Source organism: Paramisgurnus dabryanus, chromosome 8 (assembly GCF_030506205.2).
Source record: "Paramisgurnus dabryanus chromosome 8, PD_genome_1.1, whole genome shotgun sequence".
Classification (NCBI taxonomy): Eukaryota; Metazoa; Chordata; class Actinopteri; order Cypriniformes; family Cobitidae; genus Paramisgurnus; species Paramisgurnus dabryanus.
Window position 1 is genome coordinate 10,333,993 of NC_133344.1, and position 22,124 is coordinate 10,356,116.

At 36.4% G+C, this 22,124-nt stretch overlaps 1 protein-coding gene across 5 annotated transcripts in view; it reads right to left on the reverse strand.

The window, feature by feature from the left end:
* Positions 1-22,124, reverse strand: part of LOC135771817 (NLR family CARD domain-containing protein 3-like) — a 45,632-nt gene that overhangs the window by 8,886 nt on the left and 14,622 nt on the right. For 2 of the 5 annotated variants that reach the window (XR_012337189.1, XR_012337190.1), the window contains exons 1-5: positions 4,679-4,817; positions 4,498-4,582; positions 4,312-4,395; positions 2,430-4,127; positions 2,179-2,352 (exon numbers count right to left, since the gene is read on the reverse strand). Coding sequence is in view for 3 of the 5 variants with exons in the window: in XM_065282187.2 (XP_065138259.1) it covers positions 2,179-2,352; positions 2,430-4,127; positions 4,312-4,395; positions 4,498-4,582; positions 4,679-4,685 (2,048 nt within the window). In the remaining 2 variants the exon portion in view is untranslated. Of the gene's footprint in view, positions 1-2,178; positions 2,353-2,429; positions 4,128-4,311; positions 4,396-4,497; positions 4,583-4,678; positions 4,818-22,124 lie in introns of those variants that run through there. The other 3 variants (XM_065282187.2, XM_065282189.2, XM_065282188.2) reach the window with 3 other exon arrangements.

Genomic DNA, 22,124 nt, shown 5'->3' on the forward strand with positions numbered 1-22,124 from the left:
CATTCTGTTATCATTTACTCAACCTCATATTGTGTCTAACCTTCATGATTTCTTTCTTGAGTGAAACACACAGAAAAATTGAGAAAAAAATTGTTGTTTTTCCCTGACTAGCAAAAAATATAATGGAGTGGGGACCAGACACTGTGGTTATCATCACTCTTTAAAATAACTTGTGTATCACAAAATAAAGAAACTCAAATGTTTAGATGGTCTGTTCTGTTATGTAAACTATGACTGAATTACATGTTTTAAGTTAACTATACCTTTAAGACAGTATTTTAGAGTTAACACTGCTTTAAATTCAACCATAACTGTGACAGTAGTGCTGTTAACTGTATGTCTGTCTGTAATTTATTGTAGCTTTGTTTACAGTGCAGTACAGTACGGCATAGGCACCTATCACGTGGGCGCTCGAGACACGAGATATTCTCCATTTATAAAACTTTATTTGATGTGGTTTGTATATGACGTTTTATTTTATTGACAATTATCAAGAGCGCGTTATTTCAGAACGCATTTAATCCGCTTCACTCGGATGTCAGGTGGATTCCCTTCACTGAGAGTGAACTTTCCGTTTTTATTTGACTAAAACTGGATGATCCGCCCCATGGTACAATCATTGTACTTTTTCGTAAGCGCTCAATTATAAATGATGCTCATTTACAAATCAGAAGTAATGTTAGCGCATCTTGCGGTCAAGTGCACGTTATAAAACGGAGCCCGCGCGACCGTCAACTTCAAAGGATTAAGCTAATGCATTATTTCATTATTTGCACATCCACCCTGACCAGTTTACCTTAGCGGGTCAGACGTCTTGACTCTCCGCTGAAAAAGATGGTCAGAAACTGCGGGTGGAGGAAGGAGATCACGCTGGATTTTGTGATTCCATCGATAGCAGACTCTTGTTACTGATTGGCCATACGACTTGTCAATCATCCCCACTTTCTATGTGGTGGATGAGCCCAGTGCTATGATTGGACATATTTTTCTTTTTTCTGTTTACTTTTGAGTACTTCGCGCGGCAAAGGGCGTCATCAGGTTTTTGCGTAGTTTAGAGTGACAAATCGTACCACCGTACTTTGAGGTCAAAATGAGTACCTGCTACGCAAAATGCGTACAGGTTGGCAGGTCTGCAGTTATATAAATTACACTGACTGTCAAAAGGCGTCTTGAAGAGGTTTTGTTCATAAATGCATGTAAAATAAAGTAATGTTAACTTGAGATTTTTATACTGTTATTAAACTGCACAGTATGCGCTGCTAACGCAGCCGGTGTGAAAGCACAATGGCCACGCGCAGCAAACGCTCTCTCCTCACGTTATGCAAACGCGCTGCTCATGCTTGCGGTGTGAAACCGGCGTTTGACAAAACTTGGTGTGATGTCTGAACCTGAACTATTTTGTCACTTAACAGGACAAGATTAGAGAAAGATTCAGAAATTAACTTCAAAATATTAAGTACATTGACACATCAAGGTAAAACTTATTACTGGGTTAATACAGTCCTGACTGTTTTAAAGGGACATTCCACTTTTTTTGATAATATGCTCATTTTCCAGCTCCCCTAGAGTTAAACATTTGATTTTTACTGTTTTGGAATCCATTCAGCGCGTCTGGCGCTACCACTTTTAGCATAGCTTAGCACAATCCATTAAATCTGATAAGACCATTAGCATCGCACTAAAAAACACCAAAGAGTTACGATATTTTTCCTATTTAAAACTTGACTCTTCTGTAGTTATATTGTGTACTAAGACCGATGGAAAACTAAAAGCTGCTATTTTCTAGATATGGCTAGGAACGATACTCTCAAACTGGCGTAATAATCAGTGACTTTGCTGCTGTAACAAGGCTGCAGCAGGTGTAGTGATATTACGCTGTGCCCAAAAATAGCCCCCTTGTTTCCTTTCAATAGCAGGGGACTATTTTCACTATGCTGGGAGCTGGAAAATGGGCATATTTAAAAAAAAGTGGAATGTCCCTTTAAGATTGTATGATGTTAACAGGTGTAGATGTTAAAAGTGTTCTTAAAGTCTCATGTTTGTCATCATTCTCAGACCTAAAGTATCTTCTTTGGAGGATTAGATCATGTGAAGATCAATTCACAACAGCAGATAGACAATGAACAATTAAAATAGATTCACTACTTTATTACATCACAAAACATCATATGATCTTACTTCAGTATCTGCAGTTTACAGTCAGGATTCTTCAGTATGTCAGAGAGCAGCTTCACTCCTGAATCTTTCAGTTTATTATTACCCAGATTCAGTTCTCTCAGATGTGATGGGTTTGATCTCAGAGCTGAAGACAGAGCAACACAACGTTCATCTGTGATATTCCAAGAAATTAACCTGTAGAGAAATAAAAAAGATGTTTAAAATATTACCAATAATAAAGTTTTAAGAGTAAAGTGACTGTTCACACTTACTGAACTGATCTGGACTCACAAATCACAGGCAGCAGCTCCTTAAGAACGTTCAGTGATTCAGCATTGATTCCTTTAACAAACGGATTCATAGTAAACTTCTTAAGCTCATGTCCTGATGTCAGCATCACCGAAACTAAAGCTGACCACTGATATGAAGAGAGTGTGGTTTTATTTATTATTGTAGATGTCAGATATTGTTGGATTTCCTTCACTAGTAAATAATCACCCAGTTCATTCAGACACTGAAACAGATTGATGGATTTCTCTGGTAAAGGATTCTTCCTGATCTTCTCTTTTATGCATTTGATTGTTTTCGCATTGATCTGACAGTTGTAGCATGTCAGTAACCTCAGACCTGGTATGAGATTCTGATGCGACTTCTGTGACAAACCCAGAAAAAAACGAAGAAAGAGATCCAGATGTCCACTTTTACTCTTCACAGTCTCATCTATAGCTCTTTGATACAGATCAATTATTGAAGGCTTACAACTTTGATTCATTTTAAATGCAGTCAACACACTTATGTTGTTGTTCATAAAAGAGAGGTGCACATGTAGAGCTGCTAGATGTTCCTGAATGCTCGGATGAAAAAAGCTATAAACTTTCCTCAGACACAAACCAAACTCCTCTCTGAAGATCTGAGTACACAATCCTGAGTACACTGATGCTTCTGATACATCAATGCCACACTCTATCAGATCTTCATCATTGAAGATCAGATTGCCTTTCATAATCTGCTCAAAAGCCAGTTTACAAATTTTGAAGATCATGTCTTTATTCTTCTCGTAGTCCTTCTGAATGATCAGGAAGTGTGTGTACATTTCAGTGAGTCTCTTGGGGATCTCTCTTCTTTTTGCTTCACTCAATATTTTTTCTAGAACAGTGCCTGAAATCCAGCAGAACACTGGGATGTGACACATGATGTAGAGACTCCTGGATGACTTCAGGTGTGAGATGATTTGATCAGACAGACTCTCATCATTGATTCTCTTCCTGAAGTATTCCTCCTTCTGTGGATCACTGAAGCCTCGTACCTCTGTGATTCGATCAACACACTCAGAGGGGATGAGATCAGCTGCTGCTGGTCTGGAGGTGATCCAGATGAGAGCAGAGGGAAACAGATTCCCCTTGATGAGGTTTGTCAGCATCACGTTCACTGAGGTTGATTTACGTACATCACACAACTTCAATTTGATTTTAAAATCCAGAGACAGACGACACTCATCCAAACCATCAAAGATGAACAACACTTTATATTTATCACTGAAGATTTCTATTTCTTTTGTCTCTGGGAAGAAAAGATGAAGAAGATCTAAAAGACTGAGTGTTTTGTCCTTCATCAAATTGATCTCTCTGAAAGGAAGTGGAAATATGAGGTGGACGTCCTGATTCTCTTTCTCTTCAGCCCAGTCCAGAATGAACTTCTGTACAGAGACTGTTTTTCCAATGCCAGCGACTCCCTTTGTCAGCACACTTCTGATGTGTTTGTTTTTTGCAGGTAAAGGTTTAAAGATGTCCTTACATTTGATTGGTGTCTCCTCTGCCTCTCCACTTTTACGTGTGATGTTGAGCTCTGTGTAGATCTCATTCAGTAGTGTTGAGTTTCTCTGCTTTGATGTTCCTGGATACAAACACTGAAACTTCTCTCTCAGATTTGATTTAAATGTGTTCAGGACTTCATTAATTTTAGAGTCACGGCTGTAAAATGAAAACAGAAGTTAGAGAAGTACATGTATTGAGGAAATTTGATTTTTGTTATCGTTTAAAATCACAACATTTTTTAGATTTATCACATGCTGAAATGTTATTGAATTTGTGCATTTATAACCTGACATAACATCTAAATCAAACAGAATCAAATGTCAAATTATCTATAGTTTACCTGAATTGAGGACACACATATTGTGGTTGATTCACAGGCTGATCAATCTTAATCTTTTTACAGACGGGTTCCATTACGTCTGATCTGGATATCAGGAAGAGAATAAAAAATATTACGTTTTAATTGATTTGCACTTGTATGAATAACACTGTGTTAAATGTAAATGTTATTTTTTTGTCAGGTCACCTCTTAAATGCTGTTGGTGGATCCATTGGCCTCTCATTCTTCATAGACGCACAACTGAAATCTGCATCTAATCTCTTCTGATAAACTGAAATTTAACACACAGATCAGATGACAGTTAATCATGTGTACTGTATTCAACAAATAACATTAATGTAATATTGAAAACAACATATAATCTTACATATCATCCTTTACAGTGTTTCAAAGACGTAAAACATATTTGCTTATTGCTTCCAAACAAATGTGTAAATCAAAAAAAAACTTTATAGTTGTGTCTCTCTCTGTGATTTCCTTACATGCATTAAACTTCACATACAACGAGGATGCAGCATTTTGTACTCGTGTTCCGTTAAACTGTTTTACTCGAGATGTCTCTAAATGAGCTTTCAAATATAAATATAACCGATGTCCATTAGTGATGGGTCGTTCGCGAACGCCGGCTCTAAGGGGCTGTTTACACTTGGTATTAAGATGTGTTTTCATCGATCGGATCACAAGTGGACGAGAGAGACACATTGCGTTTACACCTGGTATTTAAATCCGTCTCTTTTGTCCACTTTCGACCGCATCTGTCCTGAATACTGTGAGGGGGTGGTCTGTGAGACGGTGGGCGAGTCTCTCTGCTGTCATTCAAACGCGAGCGGGAGTAATTATGAGTTTATATGGACTAGTGATGGGCAATCCGGCTCTTTTCATAGATTCGGCTCTTCTGGCTCGGCTCCCTTAGAAGAGCCGGCTCTTATGGCTCCAGCTCTTTATTAATTTTTAGTATCTTGGAGACTTCTTTTTAAAGCCAAATGTAGCAATTGTGAATGGTTTGTGTATTGGTATGCAATTTTTGTATCAATTGTTTTTATAAAAGCTGTATTTTTATGATTTTTTTCGTCAAAAAATACATAGTTATAATTAACATTATAATAAAACTTTAATTAAACAATTGAACAATGAACACAGAACCACAGCAAACCAAATAAATAGTCAAAATTAGTCTTTAGTGCAGGTTAGCATTTATAAATATTAAATGCCTCAGCTTGCCTCAACTTTCTTCTTCTTTTTGGTAAATGCCTTAACTTCCTCCCAAGTCCCAACGCGCTTACATTATACTGGCCTGTTACTGTACCACTTCACTGGCTTTTTGCAGCATATATCCCCCATTATTCTTTCACATAACAGTATAATCCTAGTCTGTCTTCCCATTTGATTGGATGCATTTTGTGCCACATACAAATAGGTCCCGCCCCTGCCTGCGGCTGAAGATTTGGCTCTCGTTGACGGGAGTCGGCTCTTCTCGATCACTACAAAGAATCGCGAACGACCCATCACTAATATGGACGCAAACTTATATTATGTCAGGGCCAGCTGCTTGTTTAGCAAGTATACATGCTGCACAGTGTTTTGTACGTTTATTTGTTGGAGCTTTCTCTGAATTTTCAGCGCAATTGATGAAATAGGATCGCGCAACTTTCACGCTTTCAAAACGAAACTACGTAGAACACCCCGCAGTAGTTTTATCAATGAAAGGCTAAAAATAGCGCTGTTCACCGTATGTTCACGGCAGAAGTCAAAAAAGACGTAAAATTAGTGTTTAATACCTCAGTTTAGATAAATGGGCGGAGAGAAGGCGGTCGCATGTGGCTTTTTAGACCGCGGTCAAGCCAGCCGCTGTTCGAAAATACATGGTCAAGCCAGCCGCATTTCAAATTAAGCGTGTGCGCCTATTACTATACATACGGTAATTTCAAGAAAAGCAGAAAGAACGCGCTTTTCAGAGCGCTTGGTTTCCTCTCGCTCGCTTTCTCTCTCTCTCTCTCTCTCTCTCTCTCTCTCTCTCTCTCTCTCTCTTTGTCTCTTTCTTTCTTTCTTTCTTTCTCTCTCTCTCTCTGTCTGTCTCTCTTTCTCTTTCTTTCTTTCTTTCTTTCTTTCTTTCTTTCTTTCTTTCTTTCTCTGTTTTTTTCTCTTTCTTTCTCTCTTTCTGTCGTTCTCTCTCTGTCAATTTTCAATTTAAAGAACTTTATTGGCATGATTGTGTCACTTACTATATTGCCAAAGCATTATACATAAAACAAGAAACATACAGTAACACAATATTAACAAACATTAAGGTGCAATTAAGCTAAGGTGCTGGGTGATGGATGAAGTACTACTGCAAATAAAATAAAATAGAATCAGAGGATATTTGCAATATAAAGTAGACTTTGAAATATAAACATATGAAGTATACAAATGTACATTTATGGAGGCACATGAGAGGTAAAATAAAAGTTCTGTACAAGATCAGGGCTGTAGATTATTTCTGATGGTGTGTAACTGATTAATGAATTTAGCAGCAGCTGATGGGTGTCTGTCTTCCCCCAGTAACATCTTCATTTGATCTGAATCTGAAGAGCTATGAAACTCTGCTATGAGCTTTGAGATTTTGTCTCTCTCTGTCCCTTTCTCTCTGTCTCTCTCTCTCTCTCTCTCTCTCTCTGTGCGCATGCGTTGAGTGAGCGTGAGCGTGGAGCGTGCATGGGGAGCGTTTGATCGCGGTGTGAGTGTTTGAAAACTTTTTCTATCTTTATCTCTCTTTTAGTAGGGTTAGCGTTTAAACTGTGTTTTTGTGGTAAAGATAGTAGTAAGAGGTGATTGTTTAAGGGAGTTTTTTCGCTCCCAGTCTGTGCACTGGGAGCATGGCTGCTCCAGGTGCGGAGAGTTTGGAGTATTTAACGAGACGTCATGGAGTGAAAATTGATACTACCGCTAATGTAGAAGAGTGTGTTTTAGCGGTGGCTGCTTTAGTTGGACATGAGAATGTATTATCAGCATCACGGATGAATAGTGCTATTGTCATTTTTCTGAAGACGATTGATTTGGCAAATGTGGTAGTTGAGAGTGGTATTGAGATTGGTGGTATTTTTACATCAGTGCTTCCCCTTTCTACACCTTCAAAGAAAGTCACGCTATCAAATGTGCCGCCGTTTATTAGAAATGACACTTTGGCCGAAATGCTCGCCAGATACGGAAGACTGATATCACCAATAAAGATGATTCCAATAGGAAGCAAGTCTTCTATTTTGAAACATGTTGTGTCTTTCAGGCGATATGTGTATATGGTTTTGAAAGATAATATTGATGAACTTGACTTGACTCTCAACTTTCGTCATGAAGGTTTTAATTATGTCATATACGCCTCAACAAACACAATGAAGTGTTTTGGGTGTGGCGAAAATGGACATCTTGTCCGTGCCTGTCCGAGAAAAGTGAATGATGTTGCTTCTGATAATGTGACTGAAGTACAGAATGTTGTTAATGAACGTGACGCTGAAATGCCTGGTCCGAGTATAGCGCCAGTTGCTGTTTTGGAAAATGCACATGCCAGTTCTGAGAGCTTAGAGAATATAAACGTTGTTAAGAACGGAATAATTGCAGAGGGAGCTGAAACAATCAAAGCCCCGTCTGTCGAAAAGGAAACTGAATTCGAGTCTGACGAGTCAGAAAACAGTAATGGCGAAAATAGTGCTATGGTAATTGAACAGGTAAATCTATTAGTTGATACCCCCGTGTTAGAAGATGAAGGATGTTTTTTTAAAACTCCCCAAAAAAGAAAACTGATGACTTGTCATTCTGATAAGCAAGCAAAAAAAACAGATAACCTCAGTGTGAGTCAGACTGACACTGACAGTGAAAGTGACATCTCAGAGTGTAGTTTTAGTGCCAGTCTGCCTCAAGGTGGCTTCTCCAGCCGAACTTACACTGTTGATGATATAAAGGCTTTCTTAAAAGTGACCAAAAATCTGAGGAAGGTGAAAATAGAAGAGTATTTTCCTGATATATTGCAGTTCATTGAAAAAGTAAAGCTTTTTAGAAGTGAAAGCTGCTTTACTGATCAAGAGGGTTATCGGCTAAAGAAAATCCTTACAAAGTTAAACACCCAGTTAAGTGAGCCAGGTGAAAATAACTAGAATGGGTAGTTTGAATAACTCTTATTGGCTTTTTTGCTTTTTTTGCTCTCTTCTTTCCTTTTTGATGGGGGAAATACATTTTGCATCTTTAAATGTTAATGGTGCAAGAGACATCAAGAAGAGAGCTCAAATCTTTGAACAAATGAAAAGTAAAAAGATTGATGTGTTGTTTTTGCAAGAAACTCACAGTGATGTTTTAAATGGTGTAGACTGGGCTAAAGAATTTAACGGATTGGTGATTTTAAGCCATTATACCTCTTTAAGTGGTGGAGTTGCGGTGTTATTTTCAAAGAGTTTTATTCCACACTCTTATAATGTTGAAGAAGTAATTAAAGGAAGGGTGTTGAAAGTTAAAGCTTTATTTGAAAATTGCTCTTTTGTTTTTGTTTGTGTGTATACCCCAACTGTGGCATTGGAAAGAATGCTTTTTTTGAATACACTGGACAATGTTTTAAAGGATTGTAATACTGATGATTTTTTATTATTGGGAGGAGATTTCAATTGCACGGAAAGTGCTTTGGATAGAAATCATGTTGAACCACACATGCAATCAAGAAAGAGGTTAACTCAACTGATTAAGTCTCACAGTATTTTTGATGTTTGGAGGAATTTTCATGACACACAGAGACAATATACATGGGCCCATGTTCATGATGGGCAGGTGTCTTTGGCAAGGCTTGACAGATTTTATGGTTTTAAACATCAATCGAGTATGTTTAGAGAATGTTTAATATTTCCTGTATGTTTTTCTGACCATAATTTGGTAAAATGTGTTATGGCAAAAAACTGTGTCAAATCAAAAAGCGCCTATTGGCATTTTAATAATAGCCTGCTATGTGACTCTCTTTTTAGAGAAGCTTTTAAAGAGTTTTTTTTAAATGCTAAAGCTATGAAATCTTCTTTTTCGACTTTACAGCAGTGGTGGGATTTTGTAAAGTTGCAGATTAAACAGCTGTGTCAACAATACACCCTCAACGCTACAAGAGATATTAAAGGGGCAGTGAGTGTATTAGAAGAAGATTTAATGAAGTTACAAGAACGTGTTGAATTATCAGAAGACGTTAATTTTATGGAACAAGTTAAAGAAAAGAAAAAATTATTGGGTGAAATGTTAGGATTATCAACACAAGGTGCTTTAATTAGATCTAGATTTCAAAGTGCTGAATTAATGGACGCTCCTTCAAAGTTTTTTTTCAATTTGGAAAAAAAGAACGGTCAGAAAAAATTTATTCATGGCTTGCGGTCTGACACAGGAGTTTTATTAACTGATGCTTTTGATATTAGAACAAGAGCAGTACAGTTTTATAAGGATTTATATAAGAATGAAATTTCAGAAGTAAAAGATGATAATTTGGGGTTTTTTCAGAATTTACCACATATAACTAAAGATCTTGATAAGGATTTAAGTAAAGCACTAAATTTAAGTGAACTTAAAGATGCCCTTAGTAAAATGGAAAGTGGTAAAACACCTGGTATAGATGGTATCACAATTGAATTTTATAAATCTTTTTGGCCTGAGGTTGGCCCAGAATTACTTACAGTTTTTAATGAGAGTTTAAAAGAAGGGCGTTTGCCACAGAGTTGCCGTAGAGCGATTATTACCTTACTCCCCAAAAAAGGAGATTTAAATGAAATTTCTAACTGGAGACCGATAAGTTTATTATGTAATGATTACAAAATACTTTCTAAAACTTTAGCGGTTAGATTAGGTAAAGCTCTTGAATATATTATCCACCCAGATCAATCATACTGTGTTCCGGGCAGGAAAATTTTTGACAATGTCTCTTTTGTCAGAGATATTTTAGACTGTGGAAAACTGTTTAATTTAGATTTTGGGCTGATATCAATTGACCAGGAAAAAGCCTTTGATAGGGTTGAGCACATGTACTTATGGAGCGTCTTAGAAGCATTTGGTTTTAGTTCAGGTTTTATTTCAATGGTTAAAGTTTTATATTGTGGCGTTGAGAGTGTTTTAAAGATCAATGGTGACTTGTGCTCTCCTTTTGGAGTATATAGAGGTGTCAGACAAGGCTGTGCACTATCAGGAATATTATATACTTTGGCTATAGAACCTCTGTTAAATAAATTAAGAACTGTTGTGTGTGGACTGTGTATACCAAATTGTACCCAAAATTTTAAGTTATCAGCTTATGCTGACGATGTTGTTGTTATAATCAGTGGATCTAATGATGTAAATGTGTTGTCAAAGACCTTAAATGATTTTAATTTTCTTTCATCCGCTAAAGTGAACTGGAAAAAAAGTGAAGCCATATTAGTTGGTAAATGGCTAAGAGGTGAACCAAAGCTTCCCGAAGGCTTAAAGTGGACCAGAGATGGTTTTAAATATCTTGGAGTTTTTTTGGGGAGTGATGATGTTGTGAAAATGAATTTTGAAGACACTGTTGAAAAAGTAAAAGGGCGACTGGACAAGTGGAGGTTTTTACTTCCTAAAATGTCCTATAAGGGACGTATTTTGATTATTAATAATCTTGTTGCATCTGCCCTTTGGCACCGTTTGGCTTGTATAGACCCCCCAGTTGTCATTTTGACAAAAATCCAGTCAATTTTAATTGACTTTTTTAGGGAAAAATTGCACTGGGTGCCGAAAAGTGTGTTGTACCTGTCAAAAGAGGAAGGGGGACTTGGTCTAGTACACTTGCAGAGCAGAACGGCTGCCTTTCGTCTACAGTATGTGCAAAGACTTTTAATGTGTTCCACAGAGTCAAGTTGGATGGGCGTTGCTTGTGCAATTCTTCGGAACATTGAAGGCCTAGGCTTGGACAAAGCTTTGTTTTGGCTGGACTCTCATAGACTAAGACTTTGTGACTCTCCAGTTTTTTATCGCAACTTATTCAAAGTCTGGTCTTTATTTAAGACTAATAAGGACAACAGTGCTCCCTCTCTATTTTGGTTACTCCAAGAACCTTTGGTCTTTGGTTCACGTTTGGACCTAACACATGAAGCATCATTTGCTGTACCTGAAAGAACTTTACTGAATACCAAAGTGACAACAATTGGTCACTTACATCAAATAGCAGGACTTGATTTTAAAGATGTGTACACAGTTGCTGAGCATTTAAAGCTCAAATCATGCCGCATTGTAACAAAAGCACTTGAAAGTTGGAGATCAGCTCTCACTGATGAAGAAAAAGAGTTGTTGGAACAATATTCAAAAGGGTCTAAAAACCCTGATTGTAAAGATCCTTTTCCTGATTTAAGTGTATATCCTGTCATGGGAGAATGTGATGGTATGTTACTTAATTGTGATGATTTGAAGATTGTGAACTCTGAGGTTGCATCAGGGAAAGAATTGTATAAGATTTGTGTTAAAGTGCTTAATAAGAACTTTTTAAATAATAGGTGTGATACACCTTGGAGAGAGGTTCTTAAACTTGATGGTAATGAAAAACCAGAATGGAGAGTCTTATACAAGTCACCATTGATCAAAAAAACGGGTGATTTACAGTGGAGACTGTTGCATGGTGCAGTTGCAGTTAATGCCTTTGTGTCTTTGTTTAATGATGATTGTAATGAAGGTTGTCCCTTTTGTCTACAAAAAGAAACTCTTTTTCATGCATTCATGCACTGTGAAAGGCTAAAACCTTTATTTGACACATTGGAAATGCTTTTTATGTCTTTTAATGTGATGTTTTCAATGAAAATATTTATTTGTGGTTTTAAGTATTTAAGAAGTTGTAAACAAAAATCTCAGTTGTTGAATTTTTTGCTTGGTCAAGCAAAAATGGCAATTTATGCCTCTAGAAAAGAAAAAATTGAGACCAATGTTTTCTGTGACCTAGTAGCTGTTTTTTCAAGACTTGTGAAGGCCAGGATTTTGATTGATTTCCATTATTATAAATTGATGCATGATCTTTCACTGTTTGAATCAATTTGGTGCATTAATGGGACCCTCTGTGAGATTGTTGAAGAAGAGGTGCATTTTTCTTTTTGTTAGGTTGATTTTTTTCTCTCTCTCCTTTTTCTGGAATAGGTGATGTGTTGTAGTCTGTTCCATTTTATGTAATAAATGTTTTTTGAAAAATCAAAAAATCTCTTTCTCTCTCTCTGTCTCTCTCTCTTTCTCTCTTTCTTTTTTCTCTTACTTTCTTTTTCTTTCTTTTTTCTCTCTTTCTTTTTCTCTTTCTTTTTCTCTTTCTTTCTCTCTTTTTTTCTTTCTCTCTTACTCTCTCTCTCTATCTCTCTCTTCCTTTCTTTCTTTCTCTTTCTTTCTATCTTTCTGTCTTACAGTATAAACACTTAATTTAAATAAAGTATAAAAAAAACTATGATCTGTTTTTGAAGGGGACGCCCATACAGTATGCATAGCTCATATTTAACCATTTCACTGCATCATTTTCGAAATATATACCATCACTCCACTTCAGAGGCCTATAAACATTTAATTTCAAAAGAGTAGAAAAAAAGGATGATCTGTTTGTGAAGGGGACGTCCCATACAGTATGCATACCTTATATTTAACCATTTCACTGCATCATTTTGGAAATATATACCATCACTCCACTTCAAAGGCCTATAAACACTTCATTTCAAAAGAGTAGAAAAAAAGGATGATCTGTTTGTGAAGGGGACGTCCCATAGAGTATGCACACTTCATATTTAACCATTTCACTGCATCATTTTGGAAATATATACCATCACTCCACTTCAAAGGCCTATAAACACTTCATTTCAAAAGAGTAGAAAAAAAGGACGATCTGTTTGTGAAGGGGACATCCCATATAGTATGCATACCTTATATTTAACCATTTCACTGCATCATTTTGGAAATATATACCATCACTCCACTTCAAAGGCCTATAAACACTTCATTTCAAAAGAGTAGAAAAAAAGGATGATCTGTTTTTTAAGGGGACGTCCCATACAGTATGCACACCTCATATTTAACCATTTCACTGCACCGTTTTGGACATACTGTATATACCATCACTCCACTTCAAATGCCTATAAACACTTCATTTCAAAAGAGTAGAAAAAAATGATGATCTGTTTTTGAAGGGGACATCCCATACAGTATGCATACCTCATATTTAACCATTTCACTGCACCATTTTCGAAATATATACCATCACTCCACTTCAGAGGCCTATAAACACTTCATTTCAAAAGAGTAGAAAAAAAGGATGATCTGTTTGTGAAGGGGACGTCCCATACAGTATGCATACCTTATATTTAACCATTTCACTGCATCATTTTGGAAATATATACCATCACTCCACTTCAAAGGCCTATAAACACTTCATTTCAAAAGAGTAGAAAAAAAGGATGATCTGTTTGTGAAGGGGACGTCCCATAGAGTATGCATACTTCATATTTAACCATTTCACTGCATCATTTTGGAAATATATACCATCACTCCACTTCAAAGGCCTATAAACACTTCATTTCAAAAGAGTAGAAAAAAAGGACGATCTGTTTGTGAAGGGGACATCCCATATAGTATGCATACCTTATATTTAACCATTTCACTGCATCATTTTTGAAATATATACCATCACTCCACTTCAAAGGCCTATAAACACTTCATTTCAAAAGAGTAGAAAAAAAGGATGATCTGTTTTTGAAGGGGATGTCCCATACAGTATGCACACCTCATATTTAACCATTTCACTGCACCGTTTTGGACATACTGTATATACCATCACTCCACTTCAAAGGCCTATAAACACTTCATTTCAAAAGAGTAGAAAACAATTATGATCTGTTTTTAAGGGGACGTCCCATACAGTATGCATAGCTCATATTTAACCATTTCACTGCATCATTTTCGAAATATATACCATCACTCCACTTCAGAGGCCTATAAACATTTCATTTCAAAAGAGTAGAAAAAAATGATGATCTGTTTGTGAAGGGGACGTCCCATACAGTATGCATACCTTATATTTAACCATTTCACTGCATCATTTTGGAAATATATACCATCACTCCACTTCAAAGGCCTATAAACACTTCATTTCAAAAGAGTAGAAAAAAAGGATGATCTGTTTGTGAAGGGGACGTCCCATAGAGTATGCATACTTCATATTTAACCATTTCACTGCATCATTTTGGAAATATATACCATCACTCCACTTCAAAGGCCTATAAACACTTCATTTCAAAAGAGTAGAAAAAAGGACGATCTGTTTGTGAAGGGGACATCCCATATAGTATGCATACCTTATATTTAACCATTTCACTGCATCATTTTGGAAATATATACCATCACTCCACTTCAAAGGCCTATAAACACTTTTTTCAAAAGAGTAGAAAAAAAGGATGATCTGTTTTTGAAGGGGACGTCCCATACAGTATGCACACCTCATATTTAACCATTTCACTGCACCGTTTTGGACATACTGTATATACCATCACTCCACTTCAAAGGCCTATAAACACTTCATTTCAAAAGAGTAGAAAAAAATGATGATCTGTTTTTGAAGGGGACATCCCATACAGTATGCATACCTCATATTTAACCATTTCACTGCACCATTTTTGAAATATATACCATCACTCCACTTCAGAGGCCTATAAACACTTCATTTCAAAAGAGTAGAAAAAAAGGATGATCTGTTTGTGAAGGGGACGTCCCATACAGTATGCATACCTTATATTTAACCATTTCACTGCATCATTTTGGAAATATATACCATCACTCCACTTCAAAGGCCTATAAACACTTCATTTCAAAAGAGTAGAAAAAAAGGATGATCTGTTTGTGAAGGGGACGTCCCATAGAGTATGCATACTTCATATTTAACCATTTCACTGCATCATTTTGGAAATATATACCATCACTCCACTTCAAAGGCCTATAAACACTTCATTTCAAAAGAGTAGAAAAAAAGGATGATCTGTTTGTGAAGGGGACGTCCCATAGAGTATGCATACTTGATATTTAACCATTTCACTGCATCATTTTGGAAATATATACCATCACTCCACTTCAAAGGCCTATAAACACTTCATTTCAAAAGAGTAGAAAAAAAGGACGATCTGTTTGTGAAGGGGACATCCCATATAGTATGCATACCTTATATTTAACCATTTCACTGCATCATTTTGGAAATATATACCATCACTCCACTTCAAAGGCCTATAAACACTTTTTTCAAAAGAGTAGAAAAAAAGGATGATCTGTTTTTGAAGGGGACGTCCCATACAGTATGCACACCTCATATTTAACCATTTCACTGCACCGTTTTGGACATACTGTATATACCATCACTCCACTTCAAAGGCCTATAAACACTTCATTTCAAAAGAGTAGAAAAAAATGATGATCTGTTTTTGAAGGGGACATCCCATACAGTATGCATACCTCATATTTAACCATTTCACTGCACCATTTTTGAAATATATACCATCACTCCACTTCAGAGGCCTATAAACACTTCATTTCAAAAGAGTAGAAAAAAAGGATGATCTGTTTGTGAAGGGGACGTCCCATACAGTATGCATACCTTATATTTAACCATTTCACTGCATCATTTTGGAAATATATACCATCACTCCACTTCAAAGGCCTATAAACACTTCATTTCAAAAGAGTAGAAAAAAAGGACGATCTGTTTGTGAAGGGGACATCCCATATAGTATGCATACCTTATATTTAACCATTTCACTGCATCATTTTGGAAATATATACCATCACTCCACTTCAAAGGCCTATAAACACTTCATTTCAAAAGAGTAGAAAAAAAGGATGATCTGTTTTTTAAGGGGACGTCCCATACAGTATGCACACCTCATATTTAACCATTTCACTGCACCGTTTTGGACATACTGTATATACCATCACTCCACTTCAAATGCCTATAAACACTTCATTTCAAAAGAGTAGAAAAAAATGATGATCTGTTTTTGAAGGGGACATCCCATACAGTATGCATACCTCATATTTAACCATTTCACTGCACCATTTTCGAAATATATACCATCACTCCACTTCAGAGGCCTATAAACACTTCATTTCAAAAGAGTAGAAAAAAAGGATGATCTGTTTGTGAAGGGGACGTCCCATACAGTATGCATACCTTATATTTAACCATTTCACTGCATCATTTTGGAAATATATACCATCACTCCACTTCAAAGGCCTATAAACACTTCATTTCAAAAGAGTAGAAAAAAAGGATGATCTGTTTGTGAAGGGGACGTCCCATAGAGTATGCATACTTCATATTTAACCATTTCACTGCATCATTTTGGAAATATATACCATCACTCCACTTCAAAGGCCTATAAACACTTCATTTCAAAAGAGTAGAAAAAAAGGATGATCTGTTTGTGAAGGGGACGTCCCATAGAGTATGCATACTTCATACTTAACCATTTCACTGCATCATTTTGGAAATATATACCATCACTCCACTTCAAAGGCCTATAAACACTTCATTTCAAAAGAGTAGAAAAAAAGGACGATCTGTTTGTGATGGGGACATCCCATATAGTATGCATACCTTATATTTAACCATTTCACTGCATCATTTTGGAAATATATACCATCACTCCACTTCAAAGGCCTATAAACACTTCATTTCAAAAGAGTAGAAAAAAAGGATGATCTGTTTTTGAAGGGGATGTCCCATACAGTATGCACACCTCATATTTAACCATTTCACTGCACCGTTTTGGACATACTGTATATACCATCACTCCACTTCAAAGGCCTATAAACACTTCATTTCAAAAGAGTAGAAAACAATTATGATCTGTTTTTAAGGGGACGTCCCATACAGTATGCATACCTCATATTTAACCGTTTCACTACACCATTTTGGAAATATATACCATCACTCCACTTCAAAGGCCTATAAACACTTCATTTCAAAAGAGTAGAAAAAAAGGATGATCTGTTTGTGAAGGGGACATTCCACACAGTATGCATACCTTATATTTAACCATTTCACTGCACCATTTTGGACATACTGTATATACCATCACTCCACTTCAGAGGCCTATAAACAGTGTTGGGAACGTTACTTTAAAAAAGTAATTAGTTATAGTTACTAATTACTTCTCACAAATAGTAACTGAGTTAGTAACTCCGTTACATTATTATAAAAGTAATTAATTACCAGGAAAAGTAATTACTGCGTTACTTAAAAAAAAATAATATTTCAAATAACTTGAATGCCCTTTACAAAATTAAACAAGTTAAATGACTAAAATGGATTCTAAAGAGAAATCACAAATTTTGTGGCAGCATGTGACGATGTGAGGTGCTTTATTAGATCATAAGTACTTGCCACAGACGTGGAGAGACTTTTTCTTCATGGGCATAAGTTGCACATTACACAAACATTCTTGCCTTTCACCTCAACAATGGAAAAGTGGTGCTTTATACTTCGTGTCTGCGACCGCTACCTTTGAGCTTGTTGTACGTGCCATCGCCCTGTCGCCGGTGTTTTCGGAGTGATTGATGCGCGATGACCGGGCTGCATGTCAGTGCTTTGAGATGGGGCACAGTCAGCAGCAGCACCGCTGCTCGTTGAGAAGACAAAACGACGCGTATTTTCATGTCAGTCTACAAAAGTCTTCAACCACGCCAGAAAAGATAGCTAGATTTGTCCTATAAAGTCGCTAAAGTGATAGAAAGTTGCTAAATCTAGCGACAAAGTGACCAAGTTGCTCAGACTTTTTAACACTGCTGCTCGCTCCTCTGACTTGGACTGCGCGTGTGGGCGGGCCTTTTTGTGAACTCTGCCTCTGGTTGGCTACCGATGGAAATTAAGCCAATCCTCATTCGTTATGTTTCTCACAACACACACAAGAGAAAAACAGTGTTTGGCTGAGAGAGTGAGCATACGCGGCTGAAAATCACTACAGTAAGATCAATTTTAGTAACGCGCCGCATTTTAATGTCAGTAACGATAACGGCGTTATAACGGGGGAAACAGTAATTTATTTGATTACTCGTTACTGAAAAAAATAACGCAGTTACTAACGCCAATTACTTATAACGCCGTTATTCCAATCACTGCCTATAAACACTTCACTTCAAAAGAGTAGAAAAAAATATGATCTGTTTTTCAAGAAGACGTCCCATACAGTATGCATACTTCATATTTAATAATTTCACTGCACCATTGGTATGCATACTGTAAGGGACGTCCCCTTAAAAAACAGATCATCCTTTTTTCTACTCTTTTGAAATGAAGTGTTTATAGGCCTTTGAAGTGGAGTGATGGTATATACAGTATGTCCAAAATGGTGCAGTGAAATGGTTAAATATAAGGTATGCATACTGTGTGGAATGTCCCCTTCACATACAGATCATCCTTTATTTCTACTCTTTTGAAATGAAGTGTTTTTAGGCCATTGAAGTGGAGTGATGCTACATACAGTATGTCCAAAATGGTGCAGTGAAATGGTTAAATATGAAGTATGCATACTGTATGGGACGTCCCCTTAAAAAACAGATCATCCTTTTATTCTACTCTTTTGAAATGAAGTGTTTATAGGCCTCTGAAGTGGAGTGATGGTATATATTTCGAAAATGGTGCAGTGAAATGGTTAAATATGAGGTATGCATACTGTATGGGATGACCCCTTCAAAAACAGATCATCATTTTTTTCTACTCTTTTGAAATGAAGTGTTTATAGGCCTTTGAAGTGGAGTGATGGTATATACAGTATGTCCAAAATGGTGCAGTGAAATGGTTAAATATAAGGTATGCATACTGTATGGGATGTCCCCTTCAAAAACAGATCATCATTTTTTTCTACTCTTTTGAAATGAAGTGTTTATAGGCCTTTGAAGTGGAGTGATGGTATATATTTCGAAAAAGGTGCAGTGAAATGGTTAAATATGAAGTATGCATACTATATGGGATGTCCCCTTCACAAACAGATCATCCTTTTTTTCTACTCTTTTGAAATAAAGTGCTTCTAGGCCTTTGAAGTGGAGTGATGGTATATATTTCCAAAATGATGCAGTGAAATGGTTAAATATAAGGTATGCATACTGTATGGGACGTCCCCTTCACAAACAGATCATCCTTTTTTTCTACTCTTTTGAAATGAAGTGTTTATAGGCCTTTGAAGTGGAGTGATGGTATATATTTCCAAAATGATGCAGTGAAATGGTTAAATATAAGGTATGCATACTATATGGGATGTCCCCTTCACAAACAGATCATCCTTTTTTTCTACTCTTTTGAAATGAAGTGTTTATAGGCCTTTGAAGTGGAGTGATGGTATATATTTCCAAAATGATGCAGTGAAATGGTTAAATATAAGGTATGCATACTGTATGGGACGTCCCGTTCAAAAACAGATCATCCTTTTTTTCTACTCTTATGAAATGAAGTGTTTATAGGCCTTTGAAGTGGAGTGATGGTATATATTTCCAAAATGATGCAGTGAAATGGTTAAATATAAGGTATGCATACTATATGGGATGTCCCCTTCACAAACAGATCATCCTTTTTTTCTACTCTTTTGAAATGAAGTGTTTATAGGCCTTTGAAGTGGAGTGATGGTATATATTTCCAAAATGATGCAGTGAAATGGTTAAATATGAAGTATGCATACTGTATGGGACGTCCCCTTCACAAACAGATCATCTTTTTTTTCTACTCTTTTGAAATGAAGTGTTTATAGGCCTTTGAAGTGGAGTGATGGTATATACAGTATGTCCAAAATGGTGCAGTGAAATGGTTAAATATAAGGTATGCATACTGTGTGGGATGTCCCCTTCACAAACAGATCATCCTTTTTTCTACTCTTTTGAAATGAAGTGTTTATAGGCCTTTGAAGTGGAGTGATGGTATATACAGTATGTCCAAAATGGTGCAGTGAAATGGTTAAATATAAGGTATGCATACTGTAAGGGACGTCCCCTTAAAAAACAGATCATCCTTTTATTCTACTCTTTTGAAATGAAGTGTTTATAGGCCTTTGAAGTGGAGTGATGGTATATACAGTATGTCCAAAATGGTGCAGTGAAATGGTTAAATATAAGGTATGCATACTGTGTGGGATGTCCCCTTCACAAACAGATCATCCTTTTTTCTTCTCTTTTGAAATGAAGTGTTTATAGGCCTTTAAAGTGGAGTGATGTTATATACAGTATGTCCAAAATGGTGCAGTGAAATTGTTAAATATGAAGTATGCATACTGTATGGGATGTCCCCTTCACAAACAGATCATCCTTTTTTTCTACTCTTTTGAAATGAAGTGTTTATAGGCCTTTGAAGTGGAGTGATGGTATATACAGTATGTCCAAAATGGTGCAGTGAAATGGTTAAATATAAGGTATGCATACTGTATGGGATGTCCCCTTCAAAAACAGATCATAATTTTTTTCTACTCTTTTGAAATGTAGTGTTTATAGGCCTTTGAAGTGGAGTGATGGTATATATTTCGAAAATGGTGCAGTGAAATGGTTAAATATGAAGTATGCATACTATATGGGATGTCCCCTTCACAAACAGATCATCCTTTTTTTCTACTCTTTTGAAATGAAGTGTTTCTAGGCCTTTGAAGTGGAGTGATGGTATATATTTCCAAAATGATGCAGTGAAATGGTTAAATATAAGGTATGCATACTGTATGGGACGTCCCCTTCACAAACAGATCATCCTTTTTTTCTACTCTTTTGAAATGAAGTGTTTATAGGCCTTTGAAGTGGAGTGATGGTATATATTTCCAAAATGATGCAGTGAAATGGTTAAATATAAGGTATGCATACTATATGGGATGTCCCCTTCACAAACAGATCATCCTTTTTTTCTACTCTTTTGAAATGAAGTGTTTATAGGCCTTTGAAGTGGAGTGATGGTATATATTTCCAAAATGATGCAGTGAAATGGTTAAATATAAGGTATGCATAATGTATGGGACGTCCCGTTCAAAAACAGATCATCCTTTTTTTCTACTCTTATGAAATGAAGTGTTTATAGGCCTTTGAAGTGGAGTGATGGTATATATTTCCAAAATGATGCAGTGAAATGGTTAAATATAAGGTATGCATACTATATGGGATGTCCCCTTCACAAACAGTTCATCCTTTTTTTCTACTCTTTTGAAATGAAGTGTTTATAGGCCTTTGAAGTGGAGTGATGGTATATATTTCCAAAATGGTGCAGTGAAATGGTTAAATATGAAGTATGCATACTGTATGGGACGTCCCCTTCACAAACAGATCATCTTTTTTTTCAACTCTTTTGAAATGAAGTGTTTATAGGCCTTTGAAGTGGAGTGATGGTATATACAGTATGTCCAAAATGGTGCAGTGAAATGGTTAAATATAAGGTATGCATACTGTGTGGGATGTCCCCTTCACAAACAGATCATCCTTTTTTCTACTCTTTTGAAATGAAGTGTTTATAGGCCTTTGAAGTGGAGTGATGTTATATACAGTATGTCCAAATTGGTGCAGTGAAATGGTTAAATATGAAGTATGCATACTGTATGGGATGTCCCCTTCACAAACAGATCATCCTTTTTTTCTACTCTTTTGAAATGAAGTGTTTATAGGCCTTTGAAGTGGAGTGATGGTATATACAGTATGTCCAAAACGGTGCAGTGAAATGGTTAAATATAAGGTATGCATACTGTATGGGATGTCCCCTTCAAAAACAGATCATAATTGTTTTCTACTCTTTTGAAATGAAGTGTTTATAGGCCTTTGAAGTGGAGTGATGGTATATATTTCGAAAATGGTGCAGTGAAATG